The sequence below is a fragment of the Rhipicephalus microplus genome, chromosome 7 (genome assembly GCF_043290135.1).
Source record: "Rhipicephalus microplus isolate Deutch F79 chromosome 7, USDA_Rmic, whole genome shotgun sequence".
In the NCBI taxonomy this organism is placed as follows: Eukaryota; Metazoa; Arthropoda; class Arachnida; order Ixodida; family Ixodidae; genus Rhipicephalus; species Rhipicephalus microplus.
In genome coordinates this window covers 68,487,664-68,507,798 of record NC_134706.1, presented here as the reverse complement: position 1 = coordinate 68,507,798, position 20,135 = coordinate 68,487,664, and the positions used below count along the sequence as shown (strand labels likewise).

Sequence of the window (20,135 nt, the reverse complement as noted above, 5' to 3'; positions counted from 1 at the left end):
CGGTTACCTTCTCCAGAACGTTACAGCCAGCCTCGACCACCAGAACTCCCCCATTTACCGGACTGCTGCACTCTTTTCTGAAGTTTTGCGAGTTTACGGAACACCACGGGGACATGAAACCAATTGTGCATTTTGACATTTATGACTTCTCAACCTCTCCTTGTTTACTTTCTTGTTCGTAATCCATGCCTTTTTTCGGGGGGAGGGGGACTCGTGTGACGTTACGATGGATGGGCGACGTGGCCCGAGATGGGGAGTAAGCTGCTCCAATGCGTGAAGACTGATTTTCACTCTTTGAGTCATCTTGGCATTGTTTGGTATTTTCCCCATGTGTCAGCTGCTCTACCATGAACAAGGCGTCCTTATGACACGAATAGTGACCGTTAGAAGCCTTTGAAGAGCTGCGTCGTAGAAAACCAGGTGGTGGACCATGTACGCGAGACGAAGCATGAAAGGCACCAGTAGGGTGAGCGACGTCTCGTGTCGTATGTTGGTGCCACGACTTTGGAAATGCCGACTTTCGTGAAGAGAAACCTGGTGCAACGCCACGTTTTTTGAGAAATAAGCGTGGACTGTGACGGCCGAGTGTGGTTGTTTGTAGATGGTCGGTAATGAGGAAGTCCTTGTCGCAGTCGTTAAAACGGGCAATAATCTCTTCCCTGATCTTTTGCTATGATTCGTCGTTCTCGAATTAATTGTCAGGTAAAACTTGAATGCCTCACCGGAGATGTAGTCAGTGAAGTTGGTGATCGTTTCCCGTTCCGACCATGATGCAGCGGTTGCGTGGTGCTCGAACAGGTCGAACCAGTCCTGTACAGGTCCATCGTCTGCTGCTCCGGTGTACTTGGGGATGGGAAGGTCGTCTGATGGTGCTGTCATAATGCCGGCCTTGGTGTAGTGCAGGGATGTACTTTCGTGGTCCACGTTCGGTCACTGCGTCTTGCTGAGACATTCGGAAATGGTGGCTGGTTGATGAAGTGGCCGCCAGGTCTTTATCCTGTCGACTTGTGTGACGCTATGATGACTGGGTGACGTGGCCTGGCTCATACCCCATGTTTATTCTAATCTCACTTCTTCCTTCTCAGCTTCTACCAATCGTTGCTACCTTCTTAAGTCACATGATTCCCTCGTGTAACATTAGGATGGATGGGCGACATGGCCTGGCTCATACCCCTTGTTTATTCTGTTCTGCACTCCAAATGACACGGGGAAACAAAAGGTACGGGCAGTCTTAAACACGCATGGTCCTATTCATTTCTATCGACTAGGAAAATCATTGAAAAACGGGTGCAATATGAAAAACATGCGGAACAACTAACCAAATATTTATCTCATGAAATTGCACCTAAGGGCCTCTGCCTAGCCTGGAACCCCTCAATGTCTACACTAAGTGAAGCAGAAAGGGGGAAGTGGGAAAAATATTACTAGAAGCGTCCTTGCAACTTACTCGGGTCATTGCGGACCATAGTGAGGGTAAGGCCGCCGAATACAGTATCACGGAGGCCACGCAGAAATTGGTATCTAATCTCGGAGAGCATGAGGAAAGAGAACTGGAAAGATGTGAACTAAAAAAGACAGGCGAAATTTCACTAGTAAAAGATAGAAAATTCAATCGGGACTGCAGAAGCTTCACTGCTCTGCAACAGGAAAATAGGAATGAGGCCGTACAAGACCGCCAGGGACTACCCGTACCACAACCTAACTTTGAGGAGAAAAATGGGAACTCGAAACTACAGTGTAATCTTAATCAAAATGCAGACACTCCCGTGCCACGTGATAGCCAAGAGCAGCCAAAACCTTATGAGAAAAATGTCCTCAATCTGTTCAACACAACGCTCACACCCGCTCAGATACAACTTCTGTCGAGAGGCTTAACCCTTTGTCTATCATCCGGTAGATTCAATGAATTTGAACTGTACCAAGACCTCGATAACTTTGCACGTAATCTCCGCCTCCGTGAACACTTTCATGATCGCAGCTATTGTACGGACGAGAATATATTGATTGATGGTGACAAATCATGGTGTCCAGGTGAGCAGAGGGACAAACACCTCGATATGTATATATTGTTACGGGGAATAAAGTATACACTGGCGAGCAAATGCGTACTGGCGAATATACTGGCGAGCTAATGCGTACAACGCTGCTGCAGTCTGAGCACGTTCACATTCAGCACTTCGTTGTCGTCATCCTCAGGCATCTACTTAGCCCGTGACATTACCCGCCGGCGGCAGAAGCACCGTCCCGGTGCGATCAATTCTCGAGGTGTGAGTAGTATATGGTTTAAGCCATGAGACGTGCACTATATCGGTCGAGACTGATGCTGGTACTGACATGGTATGGAGTGGAGCTATCTCATAGGTCACGCTGGTGACCTTGCGTATGACGCGGTAGGGGCCAACGTAACGGAACACCAGTTTTTCGTAGAGACCAACACGACGTGATGGTAACCACAGCAAGACGAGTGACCCCGGAGAGTACTGTACGCCTCGGTGCCGGCGATCGTAAGCACTCTTTTGGTTAAGCTGCGAGGCACATAAACGATCCCGGGCGACTTGGCGGGCGATGTCAGCTCGGGCCAGGGCATCACGAGCATAAGCAGTCGATAAGGGGGCGTCAGACTAGAGCATGGTGTCCATGGGCAAAGGCGGGTCATAACCAAACAGTAGGTAAAAAGGTGAAAATCCAGCTGTATCATGACGTGAACTGTTGTATGCGAAGGTAACGAAAGGTAAGTGGATGTCCCAATCTTTGTGATCCTTGGAGACGTACATCGCTAACATATTCGTCAGGGTACGGTTGAGGCGTTCCGTGAGGCAGTTTGTTTGCGGATGGTACGCTGTAGTGAACTTGTGGTGGGTAGAGCAGGATCGCAAGAGCTCGTCGACTACTTTAGATAGAAAACAGCTGCCGCGGTCGGTGATCAACTGACGAGGAGCACCATGACGTAGAATGATGTCATGAAGGAAATCGGCTGCATCAGTAGCGCAGCTGGTGGGGAGGGCACGTGTAACGGCATACCGCGTTGCGTAGTCGGTAGCAATAGCAATCTACTTATTACCGGTGGCCGACACGGGAAAAGGTCCTAGAAGATCGAAGCCAACTCGGAAAAATGGCTCATCTGGTACTTCAATGGGCTCGAGGGTACCAGCACGTCTCAGAGCAGGTGTCTTGCGGCGCTGGCAGAGGTCGCATGCCGCAACGTACTGTCGCGCAGAACGATAGAGGCCAGGCCGAAAGAATCGGCGGCGAATGCGGTCATACGTGCGTGACACCCCTAGGTGTCCAGCGGAGGGGGCATCATGCAGCTGGGCCAAAATGTCTGAGCGAAGATGCACAGGAACGAGTAAAAGCTCAGCACCATCAGGGCGGGCGTTGTAGCGGTGCAAGATGTCGTTGTGAAGAACGAACAGTTGTAAGGAGTGGTCAGGGTGGGGAGAGTGCAGACCATTGATAATAGCACGCAACAAGGGGTCGCGGCGTTGTTCAGCAGCTATGTCGGTGAAGTCGGTAACAGTTGTAAGGAGTGGTCAGGGTGGGGAGAGTGCAGACCATTGATAATAGCACGCAACAAGGGGTCGCGGCGTTGTTCAGCAGCTATGTCGGTGAAGTCGGTAATTGAAAGAACGAGGGCCTCTTGTCATCTTCCCTTGTGTCAGGGGGATCGACTTGGTAACGGGACAAGCAGTCGGCATCCTTGTGAAGTTGTCCCGATTTATAGGATACGAAAAAAGTGTACTCTTGTAAACGCAGCGCCCAGCGACCAAGGCGTCCCGTAGGGTCCTTGAGTGAGGAGAGCCAGCAAAGCGCATGGTGGTCCGTAATAACTGAGAATGGTCGGCCATACAGGTATGGTCGGAATTTCGCAATGGCCCAGACGAGAGCTAAGCACTCGCGTTCTGTGATGGAATAATTTTGTTCCGAGCGCGACAACAGTCGGCTTGTATACGCGATGACGCAGTGCATGTCTTGATGCCGCTGCGCCAGCACTGTGCCTATGCCGTGGCCACTGGCGTCAGTACGAAGCTCCGTGGCGGCAGATGGGTCGAAGTGTGCTAGGACTGGTGGATTGGTGAGAATGTCAACGAGCGACGAGAAGGCCTTTGCTTGCTGTTGGCCCCAGGTAAATGAGACATCCGTTTTGAGGAGGCAGGTTAGAGGACGGGCTACTTCAGCAAACTTCTCGACAAAACGACGGAAATAGGAGCACAGTCCCAGAAAACTTCGGACGTCCCTGGTTGAGCGGGGTGTGGGGAAGTCACGAACTGCTCGGACTTTCGCAGGGTCTGGCCCGTGACAATATCAGCAGTTCAAAAAGATATCATCAGAGCGTATGAAAAAAATGGGCCATCTCGAAACAACAAATCAAAGTCAGAACGAAGGGCACTCGAACTACGAAAAAACACTGAAATTACCATCAAACCGGCTGATAAAGGGTAATGCATAGTAATTCTAAACACGACGAACTACTTAAAGGAAGGGGAACGACAACTATCAGACACAAAATTCTACAAAGAACTTCCAACGGACCCGACTCCCGAACTCGAAAGGGAGATAAAAGTAACCCTAAATAATCTCTGCCGGGACATGAAAATTACCAGCAAAATGTTAAAAGCAATGTTACCGGCCCATTCTGTTCCCGGTCAATTCTATTTGCTCCCCAAAATACAAAAGGCAGGCAATCTGGGACGTCCGATAGTATCCAGTAACAGCACATCATCAGAAAATATATCAGAATTCATCAATTCCTTAATAAAAAACATCCCCCCAAATTTTCCCTATTACATAAAGGACACAAACCACTTCATCTGCGAAACTTCAAGTCTCGACATCCCAGGCGGTAGTTTTCTGGTGACCATGGATGTCTGTTCATTGTACACCAACATACCCCACCAAGACGGAATGGCGGCTATGGTTTCTGAATATGTAAAATCTGACTCATCAACTGGTGTAAGTGGCGAGGTACTGTTTACACTTCTTGAACTTGTACTAAATTATAACCATTTTGAGTTCAATGGCAAGCATTTCCTTCAGGTCAGAGGCACTGCAATGGGCACGAAAATGGCCCCAAACTTCGCGAGCACCTTTATGGCTTCACTTGAAATCCTATTCATTGAGGGACGCACCTTGAAACCTTTCTACTACAGAAGATACCTAGACGATATTTTTATGATATGGAACCACGATGAGGGAAGTCTGTTCCGCTTCATAGAGGATTTTAACAAGAGCCACCCGTCAATTAAATTCACGCACAAAATTTCCAAAACTAGCATTAACTTCTTGGACGTCACTGTCAAAAATGACCGCTTGTCAACAAATCTTTACAAAAAGCCTACAGACCGTCAAATGTACCCACATTTCAACAGCAGCCACTCAAAGCATTGCAAAATGGGTATTCCATATTCTCAGGCCTACCGGTACCAAGGATATGCACCGATATGCGGGAATTCGACAGACACGCAGAACACCTAAAGCATTCCTTATTGAAACAAAATTATCCGAAAAACATTATTGACGATGCCATACTACGTGCTCGCAACGTGAACAGGAATGATATAATTAAGGGACCAAACAGAGTATCTAAAACGACTTCCCAAACGAACCTTGTACTAATTTACTCCTCATCAGTGCCACGAATCAACAACATACTTTCCTGCCATTTCGACATCATCAGGCAAAGCAAACGACTAACTTCTATTTTCGCGAAGCCACCTCACGTGGTGTACTGCAGGGATAAAAATCTGAAGGACATCCTTGTCAGAGCAAAAACAAACCCCCCAAAATTCAATAAGGGTGCCATTCCTGCGGAAAAGCTCGATGCAAGGTATGCCCACAGAAGGTCACAACACGTGAATCCAAAGCGAACTTCTCAGATTTCAAATTCTGCATAACTTAAAGCCTTAATTGTGACTCCAGTAACGTAATATACATGCTACATTGCAACATCTGCGGACAAGAATATATCGGCCAAACAGACATGCCATTTCGACTGCGGTTCAATAATCACCGGTACCACGCCACTTCAATGCCGAAGCTACCTTTATCTAGACATCTGCGCCTGCCAAACCACAGTTTTGAAAACTCTTTTGCAGTCCGGTTCCTCAAACAGGCGCGAGCGCGAACAGCGTGAGGCATATTTTATTTTCAAATTTAGAACATTAGTAGCTGGCATCAACGAGGACCCCGGAAGACTCGAGAAGTAAGCCAGGAGGAAATTGGTGACAAAGATTGATAGCTGGAGAGCATGCTTGTTTTTTCTGACTGACTCGTACGTGTACGCTGTCGTTTCTTGTTTTTTTTTTTGCTTTTTTTTTCATGCACATACGAAGTGTTTATGTTCGCCTACCACTTGACGACCATTGAAGGGAAACGGACGAAGATGAAAGGTAAAGAGCCGACCGACCCATTACGGGGAAACCCTTTCCTTACGCTCGCCGTCACGAACCCCTCCTGCCACCGCGGCGACAATCTTGGGTGGCCCGACACACGTCGAGAACTGACCAGCACGGGATAAGAACCGGATGTGGACGTACACCGACATTTGGTTTCGTTCTCGGTGTTCACAGTGGTTCTTCCTCTTTTTTTTTTCTTTTCGTCTTTTTCTTCTCTTTTTAGTTCTCTCTCACTCTCGCAAATATTTTTCAAGGCGAGAGGGACGCGGCAGCAACGAAGTCATCCCCCGATGAAGGGAGGACCCCTCCCGAAACTGTTGGGAAATAAATATATTTATCCTTGTTGACAACGCTCCCGTTGTGCCATATCCCATACCTTCACGAAGACTAACTGGCCCATTGAATTATTACTCCCACTATATGTAACAAAAAGAAGTTCAATAACAGATCCTGGGACGCTGGACTTGACAGCAATTATATCTGATCCTTTCATTTACATTAACAAGCTTACGGCTGTCAGCGAGATAGGTTTTAATGCGTGCTATCATTTTATCACTTCTTAACACAGTGCATAGCTTATAAGCCAGTTTAATATGAAAGACCTTGTCGAATGCCTTGCCGAAATCAGAAATATAGCATCTGTTTCCCTTTGTGTATAGTGCTAGCAAAGTCAATGTGTGGTCTCACCAAGCCGACTGGTTGTCGAAAGGACATTTTTAAAAACATACGGCATATATAAGTTGACACTATGTTGCCTCATACGTTTGTGAATTACTTTTTAAGAGATTGCAAGATGGTGAAGTTAATGAAATTGGACTAATTTTATTTATGCAAGCTTTTACCTTCAATTTTGGTAAAGGGTTCACCCCAGCAGCTCCCGCCACTGGTGGGCCTAAACTTAGTGTCTACCGTGAGCTGTCACTACCAGTGGACGCTACAAATAGACATCTTACATTGTGTTCTCAGCGCACGGTTGAAATCGCGCATGGCGAGCCAAGAAAGAGAAAGAGACACATGAACGCACGGAGGGCGATCCACAAAAACTCACCCAACGCAGCTAGGGGGTCCCTGGACCAGATTGTAGAACAAATTTTGAAGTCTCAAAGTGCAGTAGCCCACACAGAACGCCCGAAAACTTGAGGTGAAGCGTTCTACGTCGCCGAAGTCGTACTGAACTCTCAGCACTTCAGTCAGTCACAGAACACTTTATCAGATATTCTCTGACTCCGCGTTCCATGCTTCAGTTTGCATACAGCGCCTCACGTGCGACGCCACAAAACACCTGGCGGCCCCTTATATTTAAATGATGATGATGATGATAACATATAGGTGTTGCTTTTGCGCTTCAGCAGTAACCTAGCAAATTAGATGTAGCTAAGCTAAAATTTACTTGCTATTACAGTTTACACGCTTCAAATTTGTCAAGGAAGGCGTGCGTGTCCTGGTTTCCGGCAATGACAAGAAAACTAATTTAGACGCCGGTTTCGATTCCGCTTTTCCGAACAGCTGTCAGAGAGCGGCGTTTGTTTCGCACGGTGCGCGAAGGCTCCGCTGCTGTGCGAGGGTTCGCATGCTTGTCGCACCTTCGACCCCACTGAACCGTTATCTCTGCGGCGTCCTATTTGCTATGTGATCGGAAGGACGTCGGAGCCGCGTCAGCATGGCTACATTAAGCGGAGAGATGAGCAACTCCTCCAGCGTAAGTCACAGCGGAAAGACGGGTGGCCGCCGGTAGTGCGGCTTGACGTGTTCCCACGCGTCGGCAAAGTACGAGGCTTTGTATACGGCGCTATTTACTAAATAAAGACTTCTATTGTCGCGGTACTTTGAAGCGTGCAGTAAGCGCGCAATTGAATGAGGTCCGTAGAGCGCCCGCCGAAGGCGCTAATTCCTCTCGTGTGCTCACGTAGAGTGCACAATGCGGAGGTCGCGCCTTGTCACAGCTGGTGACGATCGCGTGGCCGTTGCCTACGTTGTAACTTTCTTGCCGCTCACTGGAACAGCATCACGTCGCCGCGATTACGGGGGTGTAAATCACTTTTCTCAATATAGATCACCCGCGAGAGTAACTACGTGGGATTATCGGGCTCGCTCTGCGCGGTGCGTCAACTGGGCCCGTCCGCGCGCCGTGCGGACTGTTTTCTCTGAATCGACGCTGGCACCGGTCGAACGTACTCGAGTGTACGACGTGTAGCTCGATTCTTTGTGGCCGTCGAGCGCGGCTATTCTTAATTGTCGGTCGTCCTCGCAGGCCCTGATGGAAGGCACGGAGGATGCGGCCTCCATCGACTTCGGCGACGTCGAACGTGGAGTCATCAGGAAGGCTCCCAGGTCAGTCGCTGCACGTTTGTCGGCTTGTGTAATGCAATGAAAATGTGCTGCGATGTGAGCTATCATCTTCGTTCCTTGCAACAAATAGCGTGAAATTCGGATGTGCACACTACATTCGTAGCACAATCACTCCCGCTGCCCGGTACCGGTGTCATCGGTATCCGAAAGTTGTTAAGAGACGATAAAGAGAAATATTCTCTTGAGCGTTAATTTATTATTGATCAGAGCGTGTTGAAAGACTAAAACTTGTAAACAGACGCGTATTTTCGTCTATCTACCAAAGCTTTAAAAAAAGCACATTCTAAAAGACTGAAGCTATAAAACTCTGGGAGGCATCAACCCTGTACATGTTCCAAGTATAACTATGTAATGGTATATATGGCTTGCTACTAAGTTAACATTTGTCACGACTAGAGGTGACACTAGGATTTTTGTATTGGTGGGACACCCACCACACGCAAGCTCTTTTGAGAGAGCACGAAAGTGGGGAATCAGTTGCTTACCTCAAGAATGCGTCCTGAGAACTCTGATCTTTAGTGTCACGCTTGAGCGACAGCAAGAAGAATAATTGTAGATCTATATGTTGGTGTGTATTTCGGCCTCCAGTAGCAACAGCTTTTCTTGGCGGTAGAACCGTTATTTACCACAGTGCAGACCACCACTGCAGTTGAAGTGATGTGGATTCACACATCCATTTGGTTAGTCTTTGCACTGCTGTTTGCTTTCTCAGTGCAGTGCAGTGATGTTTACATGTGATCGATTTCACTGTTGTCGGCTTTGGCTCAGTTAAACTTGATGAAAAAAGGAAGATTGGACAATGACAAAAGGTGACAAACATGCACTATAGCTGTGTTTGCCACGACGAAAAAAAAAAAAAGACTCTGCCAAGAAAATTTAACTGTAAAATGCGTTCCTGGTGATTTTGCATGCTTGGATGAATACTTAAATCAACCCAAACAGAAATTTTGTAAGCTTTTGTCTCACATAAAAGAGTTGAAGTTTGTCTTGCTGTCTAGAAAATGACATAGGGCTGTATCCAGTGATCTTTGTTTGTTTGTGTCATCATATTGATTGCATTTGTTTGATCATCATACCGATTTATTATTGGTGTCCAAATTCGGCAGTTCGTAGCAGTCACGTTTGTCTTCTCTTGTCGCTGTTCCATTTTGCACCAATGGTTGTCTTCAGGCTCAATTACGTCCCAGACAACCCAGTTCAGTATGCTATTACAAGCTGCATTTGCAATGAAAGGTAGAGTATGCTGGTTTCACACAGTATGTGGTACCTGGCTCATTTTTTATTAACGCCCTGCCATGCTGGCATAGTGGCTAAGGTACTAGGCTGCTGATTTGCAGGTCGCGGGATCGAATCTGAGCTGCGGCAGCTGCATTTCCGGTGGAGGCGGAAATGTTGTAGGCCCGTTTGCTCAGATTTGGGTGCACGTTAAAAAACACCAGGTGGTCGAAATTTCCGGAACCCACCACTACGGTGTCTCTAATAATCATATGGTGGTTTTGGGACGTTTAACCTCAAAAATCAATCAATAATCATTTTTTATTAACAAGCACCGTACTGGTTTTTAAAATGTAGGACAGCTCATGTCTGTGTTTACTCTCTGACCATCATGAAAGTACTTTGATAAGTGATCAGTTAAAACCAAGTAGCGTATGTAATCATTTGCTTTTTGAACAGATGGTTTCACTGAAACTGTCAGTAGGTTAGTGAAACCATCCACTTGGATCGTTTTGTATTTTGTAAGTACGGTAAAAGATGGCAGCTTAAAGAGATGAAATCATTGAAGGTAACGTTTTAAGAGGCAGTCTTGTCATCGTCAAGGCTGCTAGAAGCAGTCTGCAACGAGAGGGCTTGTCAAAAATGTTGGCTCCAGCGACACTTCATGTTCAAGAATTCTTTATAACAATGATGAGTTTTCTAAGATCAAAGCAAGAATGAGGAATGATAAGGAAAGAATAACTTTCAAAGTATCTGTCATTCCTTCAATTTAACAACATGAGTTTGTGTGAGTGCATCCTTATGTATTTGACATTTTTGAAGATTGATTTGATTGGTTGTGCAAGGAAGAATGATATAGTGAAGGGGAGTGGTTCTGCTTTATTGCTTTTCTGTCTATAGTGTACCTACAAAACTTGGGAACACGCACAAAGCTAAAGGGTTGCTTGTGGTGCTTTGTCCTGTAAACGTGTGCCTCATCTTAGATGCAAAATGATGATAATTCACGAGATGGGAAGAAAAGGCTGGCAAAAGCAAACGTTACTTCAACAGAACATTTATTTTGGCAAAGTAAAGAAAACTGCCAGAGAGACAAGAATACAGGATCTCTCCAGTTGTACAGCCGTCCCTCTTCTGCCTTCTCCCATGACTCATGCACAGTCGCACACCCACACTCACCACAGGGGGTGCACTTCTGTGTCGCATTACAGCTTTGGCCTCCAGCTGGCTCAGCTCACGCCGATAGTTGTGGCTTGGTGCCATCTTTTGAGTTCCATCTCCCACAACAACAGTGGACACACTTGTTTCCTTCTTATGTGATTAGTGCATTTCTGGAGGAGTCGGTGCATTCGTGTAGAACCTGGTGAAAGTGCCTTGTGTGTGTGTGTGCTGGTTGTGGCGAGCAGGCATCGGATGGCGGCGTTCTTCCACCTGGCTTTCCGGACGACGGCGCTGCTTACGTACCTGTTGTGCCGCCTCTTCACGGACAGCTTTGTGTCCAGCTTTGTGTGCATCCTGCTGCTGCTCTGCATGGACTTCTGGACCGTCAAGAACGTCACGGGCCGTCTGCTGGTCGGACTCCGGTGGTGGAACTATGTCGACGATGCCGGGAAGAGCCACTGGGTCTTTGAGAGCCGCAAGGTGAGACATTTGCGCTGCATATGCTCCATCTCAGAAATACCTTACAGCACTGTGGAAGTAGCATAGCTTGTTAGCCAATAAGGAAGGCAAAAGCTCCTCAAAATGTGTTTGTCTGCGTCGCGTCGTCTGCTCGTCTCTTAGATGCCTGCTTGCCTACCTGGTCTATACTTGCTCCCTGCAGTTGATATAATGAGCAAAAAGCTCTTTGGGAATGCCACCTCATCGTTTCTTTGACGAGGGAGACAATTACGGTTACCCACCTGTAATATTTGAGAAAATGTGAAATGCATTAGTGAAGGTCCTAACGGAACACGCATCGCTGTAATGCGTTATGCAGGAAGCACAGTTAAAACCCCTGTGCCTCATTGATAATGAAGCAGGTACGCCTGAAACTACATTATGTGCTGTGCAAGGATACTGTCTGCGTACTCCTCATACCTCTGGTAGTGCTTCAAGGTAGTTGTAAGATGGGGTATAGCGCTGTGGTCTCATGATAAGGGCGGGTTGTGGCTGTATACTTACACGTTCGTATGCAAAAAATTGGAAGACACTCGAGCTTTGCCTTCATAGGTAGAATGAGACAACATAATTGGGCTCCGCTTTCGTATCGCTTTCTCAAACGGTAGCCATACCTCTTTTCTCGATGGGCACCTGTATAGAGCCGCAAATAAAACCCCTGTACAAGCAACATTGGTCGTTTTAGACTATTCCAGAATGCCTACTGCTTGTGAAGTTGCCATGTTCCTGCTGCGCCATAATTTATCATTCTGGAAATAGAGTACCCATCAATGAGTGGATTTTTGTTGCATTGTTGATTGATAACGATTAATTATGTCCGAACAGTTCATGATAGGTCAACCTCTAAACCCCCTACTCTTTGCACAGTTCACATGATGGGATGCCTGCTGCAATTCTACGGTTCTGCCAGGCAGTGTTACATGTGTTAACATGGCTCCTCATACTGCATGACACCAGTACAGGGTATTTTTTCTTTTTCTGAACAGTTTGAAATACAGGCCAGACTCGGTGCTAGAACATCTGCTTGCAACTCACAGGGCCTGTGTTCCAAGATGGCTCGGATTCATCATTTTCATTATTTGCATTCATCATGATTTTTCGCTCACAGAATGATGGTAACCTTCGAATATCTGTGAAACGAGCTGTTTAAAATTATTGGATTATAATTAAAGGGTTGCAGCATGAGCTGCACGCTTGTACAAGAGAAGGCATGGAAGAAATGCATGGACATTTTGTTGTGCATGCACCTTGCTTGTGCTACTACTCCTTCAGTTCATGGCATTTACCAACAAACCCACATTATCACTTTCGGGAAAGCCCCAGTTCACTTGCTGTCGCTGTTAAAGGGGCCCTGAAAATTTTTTGAGTAACCATGTAATTAGTTCACTGGGAAAGCGCACTGACTCACAAATTCAACGATGCAAAAATTTTAAGAATCCGTCCAGTAAAAGCGGAGTTACAAAGATTTGTCACATGCTACAATCACATTCTCTCTTCTCTCGTCCCGACCACAGCGCTGGAAACTAAACAGGGAGAGATGGGAGGGGCGAACAAAAAACGTCATGCACGCCTCGTGACCTTGAGCACTTTTTCTTTTTTTTTCTTCGAATATGCGCTTTTTTCAGTGAGTTCGCGTGTGCACGCGTGGACAAGTTACGGTTTTTTGCGGCGATCTCTGTAACAGCAGAGCGCGCTATGTTCAAATCAGCAATGGCTGATATATGTGTAATATTTGTGTAATTTTTGAGCGTTTTCCGTCATTTGTCGAGGGAAGAGAAAGCAAGTTTTAGCTGACTGATGATTTATTGTGAATTCCAGGCTGCGAGCTGCGCTATAACATTTGGTTCGCATGTTCATGGGAGCCTCTACTACCGATCGTCAGCTATTCTGAAAATTCAAGGAGTATCTGACGTAATGAGACATTACTGTGACTACGATTAAATCAAACTTATTGATGTGGGGAGCAGGAATGTGGATTTGAGATCCCCATTTCTGAGTGGAAAGTGGTGATGAGAGATGTGCACAGTAATTGACACCAGTGCTTGCACATTTCAGGCGGGTGAGCAGACCACAGATGCCTCGGAAGCAAGCCTATTCTGGATGGGGCTCATCGGAGCACCTGTCCTGTGGACGCTCTTTTTCTTCGTCTCCCTGTTCAGCTGGAACTTTCAGTGGCTGGTTCGTCTTGCTTCTTCATTTTTTGGTGCAAATGGACTCCCGGTTCTTGCTTCGCATTGTTGGCGTCTGCATTGAAAACCAGAAGTCATTGTTGTAGTATTGTACGGTAGGTCAGAAAAAGAAACGACTAATGTAGCGTGCGAAGTGAATGCAGAAACAAAGACAACTGGGCAATGGGCGTCAGCAGTACTTTGTCTTGAGGGGGGGGGGGGTGAAAAACGGTGTCCCATCACAGCAGGGTTGATGGGAGTTGTGTGATGTGTGTCAGAGGTACATCCCTTCCCTTGCTGCACCAGTGATGCTCCTACTTGTTACTCGCTTAGTATCTAAGTGGTCACATTATGCGGCTAAGTGCATGAGTGCAGATTCATTTCCTGGCCACAAAGGCTGCATTTCTTGGGGGGGGGGGGGGGGGGGAGTGCAAAAACACCTGTGTTATTACATTCCAGAGTGTGGTAAAAAAAATGTTGCTGTCTCTCACTACGTCATGTGTCGATATTGGATTGTGGTTTTGGCACGTGAAAACCCAGAATTTAAGATTTTTTGTTGCTTCTTGTTTGTGCAGATGGTGACAATGATAGCCCTGGCCCTAAACGGGGCCAACCTGTATGGCTACATCCGCTGTCGGTTGGGTTCAAAGGGATCCATGAAGGCAGCTGCCTCCAACTTCTTCGGACAGCAGCTGCTTCGTGGGGTGAGCATGTAGAGCCATTGCAGCAGATGGAATGAGTGCATTTAAACAAGCATTTGTGGTAGAATGCCTGGTAACACTTTTAAACAAAGGCAGCAGCTATCGGCAGCCAGTGAATAAAAGCCATAACTAGAATCAGTGACACATTTTACTGCACATTTACGTGTCATGATACTAAGAGATCCAACGGTTTTGCCTTCTCAAGAAACTAACAGCGAAGAATTTTGCCAGCACATAGCATTTCGTCACCTTTGTAGATTGGAAAGTATTAAATGTGGTACTGAATACGGTTGTGTTAAAATTTTGCAACTGACCTGTGTTTGATTTTTAACACTGGACCGGAAACTAGCCTTCCCGGGCTATCAGTCCAGATAATTGCATATATGTGTTTGTGTCAAGAGAAATGAAGCAATTCACTTCAAAGAAAGAAAAAAAAAGTATGATGCTCCAGTCAATTTACACTGTTGATTTTTGTTGATCGGAATTGGTTTCAGTCTCTTTGTGCTGCTTTTAGGCTTTTGCTTGCTTGACTTTACATGCTGTAGCGTCATTAGAGGGATCACTTTTGTTCATAGTTCCGTTTCATGACAGAGAAAGACTGTCATTCGCAAACGAATAACAATGACTATAGTCAGCTAGTGTTTGAGCATTTACAGCCATTTGAATCATGAAAAACAAGTTTCCTGCATTTTTTCTGTATGATATGCATTTCCAGTTCCCTTTATTTTTAAGCATAGTGTGAAACAGTGAATAAACATAAGCTTGCTTGGGTGTTAACCAATACTAAGCAGGTGTACTGCTGGAGTGCACACATCTTGCAGTACACCCTGAATGTGCATGTTAGTGTGCACTGCTGGAGCAGTACACCTACCTAATAACAGTCGGCACCCTAGTGATTCATTGTTCTGCATATTCACTTGGGTGTCAACCATTATTAGGCATGATGTGTTCACAACTGAAGGTGTACTGCAGGTTGTGCCCACACCCTTGGAGTACACCTTGAATGTGCATGTTTCTTGCACATCCCCGGAGCAATACACCTGCCTAATAATGGTCAACACCCAAGCAAGCTACTGTTGATTCATTGTTGTGCACCCTCACCTGAGAGTCAACCATTATAAGGCAGGTGTACATACCAGTGGTGTGGTGCGTGGTGATGCGGGTCGTACAGCAGGGGTGCACACATTCCTGCAGTACACTACCTTGAATGTCTGTGTACGCGCACCCATGCTGCAGTACAACATCCTGCAGTACACTACCTTGAATGTCTATGCATGTGCACCCCTGCAGCAGTACACCGCTGCAGGGGTGCATGTATATGGACATTTACGAAAATAAGAAGAAAAAAAACAGCCTGATTGGATGTGTGTCTGTCTCTGCAGTGTATCAGTGCACCTTCAGCTATTCTACGCTCGATAGAATGTTATAAAGTCCCACCACCTCACCATGTCTTTTTCTCACGCAGATGTTCAGCAAGAAAGAAGCGGCGCCCCCTGCGAGAGATAGTGGAACGGCCCAGCTTCAGCCGTGACAACGGGCCCGGCCAATTCGTTCCTGTCTGTCCTATGTATATAGACTCTCTCTACCTTCTCCTTCATAAAGCCATTGTAAAATGCCACGTTGTGGGTGGTTCTCACTTTCTAGTATCTTTGCGATCCAGGAGCCTTGCCTCGAGCATTCTTGGTCTCTCACTTTCAGAGGCATACCTTTCACTCTTGTGCAACCTCGGGGCTCAGCATGCAACTATAAGGTTTCTTACTAGAGAAAACTCTGGTGTTAGTGTCTATGGGAGCTGCAACGTATGTCACGTCAGCCAGCATGGGAATGACGGGTATTGCACAAATTAGTCTTATTTTCGTTCTTTCAGATTTGTTTGGCTTCGCATAGCTTGGAGCTGCTTTGTCAAAAGACTACAATGAGCAACTGTTCAGCCTTTTAGACTTAACCCTTTAGGCATCGACTCACGAAGTTACCAACAGTCAATTCTTTTATTTGAAACAAAAACAAAACACGGAAATAAACAGAGGCATAAGTGCTTGCAAAGCCCGCAAGCACGAAGACTAGGCTAATTTATGCACTGCTCACCATTAATGTAGTGGCTGAAGGATCGCAGTACCAGAGTGCCCTTTGATTTTAGGAAATAATATGTGTGCAACAACGCGACATTAGAATTACAATAGGGCCTTGTCGTCGGCTTTACCGACTCAATATCCACCGAAAGTCTGTAAACTTGAAAGCTATACGTGTGCTACGGCCCCTGATTGCTAATTTAATTTAATTTAATTTTTAATTTATACTCTGTTCACAGGTAGATAAAGCGATTTATTTGCTGCATTGTGTTCCTAAACCTTGTGGCAGCAACACCAGACGACAACAGGGTTGTGTCCTGTATGCTGCACGTGAAAGGTTTGTCAGTTGTGCATATTGATTTCTCCAATGAGCAACCTCACGCCGAGAAGCGGTTAAATCATGTAAATACGTTGTAGATTTGTATCGTGTCTACGTTGTTCGTGTAGTCAGTGTGTGATAGCTTGCGAAGAACTGCAAAAGGGTGCATGACAAATGTAGGTTAAGAGAAAGAACCGAGAAGGGGGAAGTTATTTATACCTTTGATAGGTGCTGTCTAAGCTTGTTATCATGTTGTGATTTCCTCCAAATAATAGCTACAAACCTCAAAGGCTATGTGCTACAAGCTGAGAACTGGAAACAGGCCATGGTTGCCATTCTTTACACACCACCTGAAGTGAAGAGTTGTCAAGGCAAAAGGGAGAAAAAACGAGAAAAGAGGTTCGACAATTGTCGTATTGCGTCCTAGTCATCAATTGGTCACTTGTTGATACTGTGCTGCATTCATTTTACATATTACAGTAACATAGTGGCTCGGCCGCTAGATGAAAGAGCGCACGATATGGCTTGCCGCATCGAGCGGCTTTCTATGAAAGAGCGTGTGTCAGCCGTAGGGTCAGTTGCGGCCGCTGCAGCGCGATAGGGTGGGGACGGGAGGGACGGGAAAACAAGTGTCGCCGGCTCCTTCGGTGCAGCAGCCGCAACAAATTAGCTGGTGTTTGTCACAACAGCGACCCACTCAGTTGTTGTAATCAGTGTTTTTTTTTTAAATCTCATTTATCGTAGCTATGAAATATCGCGTATTTAGTAGACTATGAGGCACTATCTAGTTAAAAAGCCAATTGATTTTTCCTTTGCGGGCTGAGCACCTGATGTTTTCTTTTCTTTTCAGGACCAGCTTCTTGCTTTGAGGCTGAAAGAAAAATCCACAATGCATGTACTGTAGCTGAATGATATGGCACTGAATGCATGACAAAGTCAATGTTATATTTATAAAGATGTCTTAAACTAACGTCTTTTGATTTTTGTGACGTTTATTCAGCACTTTAGCGTTTTCTCAGCTGGAATGCTTGACAATTAATTTTTTGTACTCTTGACAACTGACGTTCATAGTTTTTATATGCTGAAAGCGTAATTAAAAAACATAATTTGAATATTTTTCATGTTACCTGGTACACGGTAGTGTGCCGAAAAATAATTACGCTTCAAACGCTGGATAAAGTGGTTTCTACAAACATGTTGACGCGCTTTTTGTAACTGTATTGAACAGGCTGCAAAAGTATTAGAAGTGGCATTCAAATTTCTTGATAGTTCTTACCAGGCAGGCTATATATATGTATATATATATATTGGCGTAGAGTGGCTTATATCTAGAGCAATGACGCTGACGATGGGCCTCAGCTCGTAAAACAAAATCATGAGACTGCAGGGACAAACTCCACAGCTGTTGTAGGGTAGTAGAGTACACGTGACATGCCTTTGTTTGAGTGAGCACAGGTGCCAATTTGTTGACGATACATAGTAGAACAAATAACAGTAATGGATGACAGAATCGCATGACTGAGACTGCTAGAAGACAAGCGCGTTAGAGCGCTGTTGGGATTGGCCCGTGCCTGTGGAGAGGCTAACATGAAAAGACAGAACGGATGGTTTTATTGTCGATAGACACAGAAGCCAAAAGTTGGGCGCTCAAGATGGAGCAATTGTCAAGTCGTTTTATTATGCAAAGATGTGAAGAAGTAAAACAAAATTTTTTTAAATGCCACGATCAGCTCTAAATAGAGAATAAATAGAATATTTTCATGCATCTTGTTACGAGTATGCGTTCACTGTTGAATTAGTTGCATTATCATAAGAACGTCGCGACGGAAAGAGACGAAAACAATCAAAAGCGCAGGAACACAAGCAGTTGTGTTCGCATTTTGCAGCATTTCATCGCTCTTTTCGTCTCACAGTTTTCATATTATTCACTTAACAACTGCTCGCTCATTTGCCAGCATTGAAGCTAAAGCCACTAAAATTTCAGAGGTTCGAGTCTACTGTTATGAGATCGCACACATGCTAAGTATACTTCGTGGCTGTTGCATCCGATACTGTACTGTATGAATACTATAGACATGTTTGTAAAAAGTCTATCTTATTTTGTGTTAAAGGAACAGTGGCAACTGCAATTGCTGAGGTTACTTATTCTAAATGAAATGATTCAATCTGAAGCAACATTTTCTGAAGCGACATACTCACAGTTAATACAATCAGTTTATATGCATTAGAAAGGTGTAGCTCTTCTAGATCTGTTAGTTGTGATCTTGTAGGATTTGAGTAAAATGTGCTCACAACTCTTACTCCCGTGAAAACTGATCAGTGTGCAAGGTTCCATCTCAGTAAATAAGTTCTGGTATTTTGTATGAGTGCACAACCAAAAATTTGCAAGGGCTGCCGGTATCTAAAAGCAAGGTCGGTAATTACCTGGCGAGAACGCGCCAGACGGATATTAAAAGAAGATTTCGCAGGTCACACAAAGATGCCCGCGCTCAATCGTAGCTATTGGAAGCGCGCCGAGCATGCGATTTCATGGGCGCTCATAAAAACTGTCCCCCACCCGCCCCCCGGTGGCGCCGTAGTGGTGTTTTGGGAACTGAACCTGTCACGCCGGTTTCGGAGCACGCGGCGGGCCGTACCCGTGCGCTCTTTCATCCAGTGGCCGCGATAGTGGCATGATCTCTCGTTACTACTCTATTGCATGAAATTGATAAATGTTTAACAAGTTTTTTGTCGTGAACAGCTACAGTTAATACACTGAACAACGACGTTCTGTGCATCACAGGCCCTTTTCCTCAAGCATTACCTACTCTAGTACCAAAGGTAAACAATTGTGCTGATGTGCTGAAGCATTGTTTAAGCTGCGTCTGACATTTGCATGGTGATATTGGTATGAAACGTTAGACTTGCTTCACCACATCTGATAATTCATTATATCTACATTTAGTAGGGCGTTGCATTTCAGTTGCAAACCTTTGCACCGTGCATGATACTTGTTAAAGTAGTTGTGAGGCAAAGGAAGTTGAGTGGTATTAGGTACCTGCATTGTCCATGATGTGTAGATGTTGAGCGTTTGAAATGTCTTTTGGACCTTTTTGCTTAGTTTCCCTCCCTACAGTAGTGCCATGTTTTGTTGCTTTGCTTACACAATGAGCGCTGTTTCTATGAAGACAAGTTTTTCAAAATAAATGTCTGCTCAGAGCACAGTATTTTCTTTGCTTCCTCTTGCCATCTTTTGGCTGATGTGTGTGCCTCGGGCTCTGTAACCA

At 45.5% G+C, this 20,135-nt stretch overlaps 2 protein-coding genes across 5 annotated transcripts in view; one reads left to right on the top strand and one right to left on the bottom strand.

Annotated features, from left to right (window-relative positions):
• LOC119179604 (uncharacterized) overlaps window positions 1–7,580 on the bottom strand; it is a 44,249-nt gene extending 36,669 nt beyond the window's left edge. The window contains exon 1 of the mRNA XM_037430720.2: window positions 7,441–7,580. The gene's annotated coding sequence lies outside the window, so the exon portion shown is untranslated. The remainder of the gene's footprint in view (window positions 1–7,440) is intronic.
• A 273-nt stretch (window positions 7,581–7,853) lies between these two features.
• LOC119179500 (Golgi apparatus membrane protein TVP23 homolog B) lies at window positions 7,854–20,075 on the top strand. Of its 4 annotated transcripts, none has more exons than XM_037430586.2 (6): window positions 7,854–8,091; window positions 8,644–8,723; window positions 11,444–11,594; window positions 13,668–13,790; window positions 14,356–14,484; window positions 15,947–20,075. In XM_037430586.2, the coding sequence occupies exons 1-6, from the start codon at window positions 8,053–8,055 to the stop codon at window positions 16,010–16,012; spliced, it is 588 nt and encodes a 195-aa protein (XP_037286483.2). In that variant the 5' UTR covers window positions 7,854–8,052; the 3' UTR covers window positions 16,013–20,075. The 4 variants fall into 4 exon arrangements, with proteins under 4 accessions (XP_037286483.2, XP_037286481.2, XP_075725358.1 ...); XM_037430584.2 differs by having other exon boundaries at window positions 7,872–8,091; window positions 11,360–11,594; XM_075869243.1 differs by lacking the exon at window positions 7,854–8,091 and adding an exon at window positions 8,207–8,573.
• The last annotated feature ends 60 nt before the right edge of the window (window positions 20,076–20,135 follow it).

What these genes read in the sequence shown, in the direction of transcription:
- LOC119179500 (XM_037430584.2), top strand. Translation starts at nt 8,053, where the DNA reads ATGGCTACATTAAGCGGAGAGATGAGCAACTCCTCCAGC. An exon ending in GGGTCTTTGAGAGCCGCAAG is followed by an intron (nt 11,595 to 13,667) that starts GTGAGACATTTG and finishes TGCACATTTCAG; the next exon opens with GCGGGTGAGCAGACCACAGA. An exon ending in GACAGCAGCTGCTTCGTGGG is followed by an intron (nt 14,485 to 15,946) that starts GTGAGCATGTAG and finishes TTTCTCACGCAG; the next exon opens with ATGTTCAGCAAGAAAGAAGC.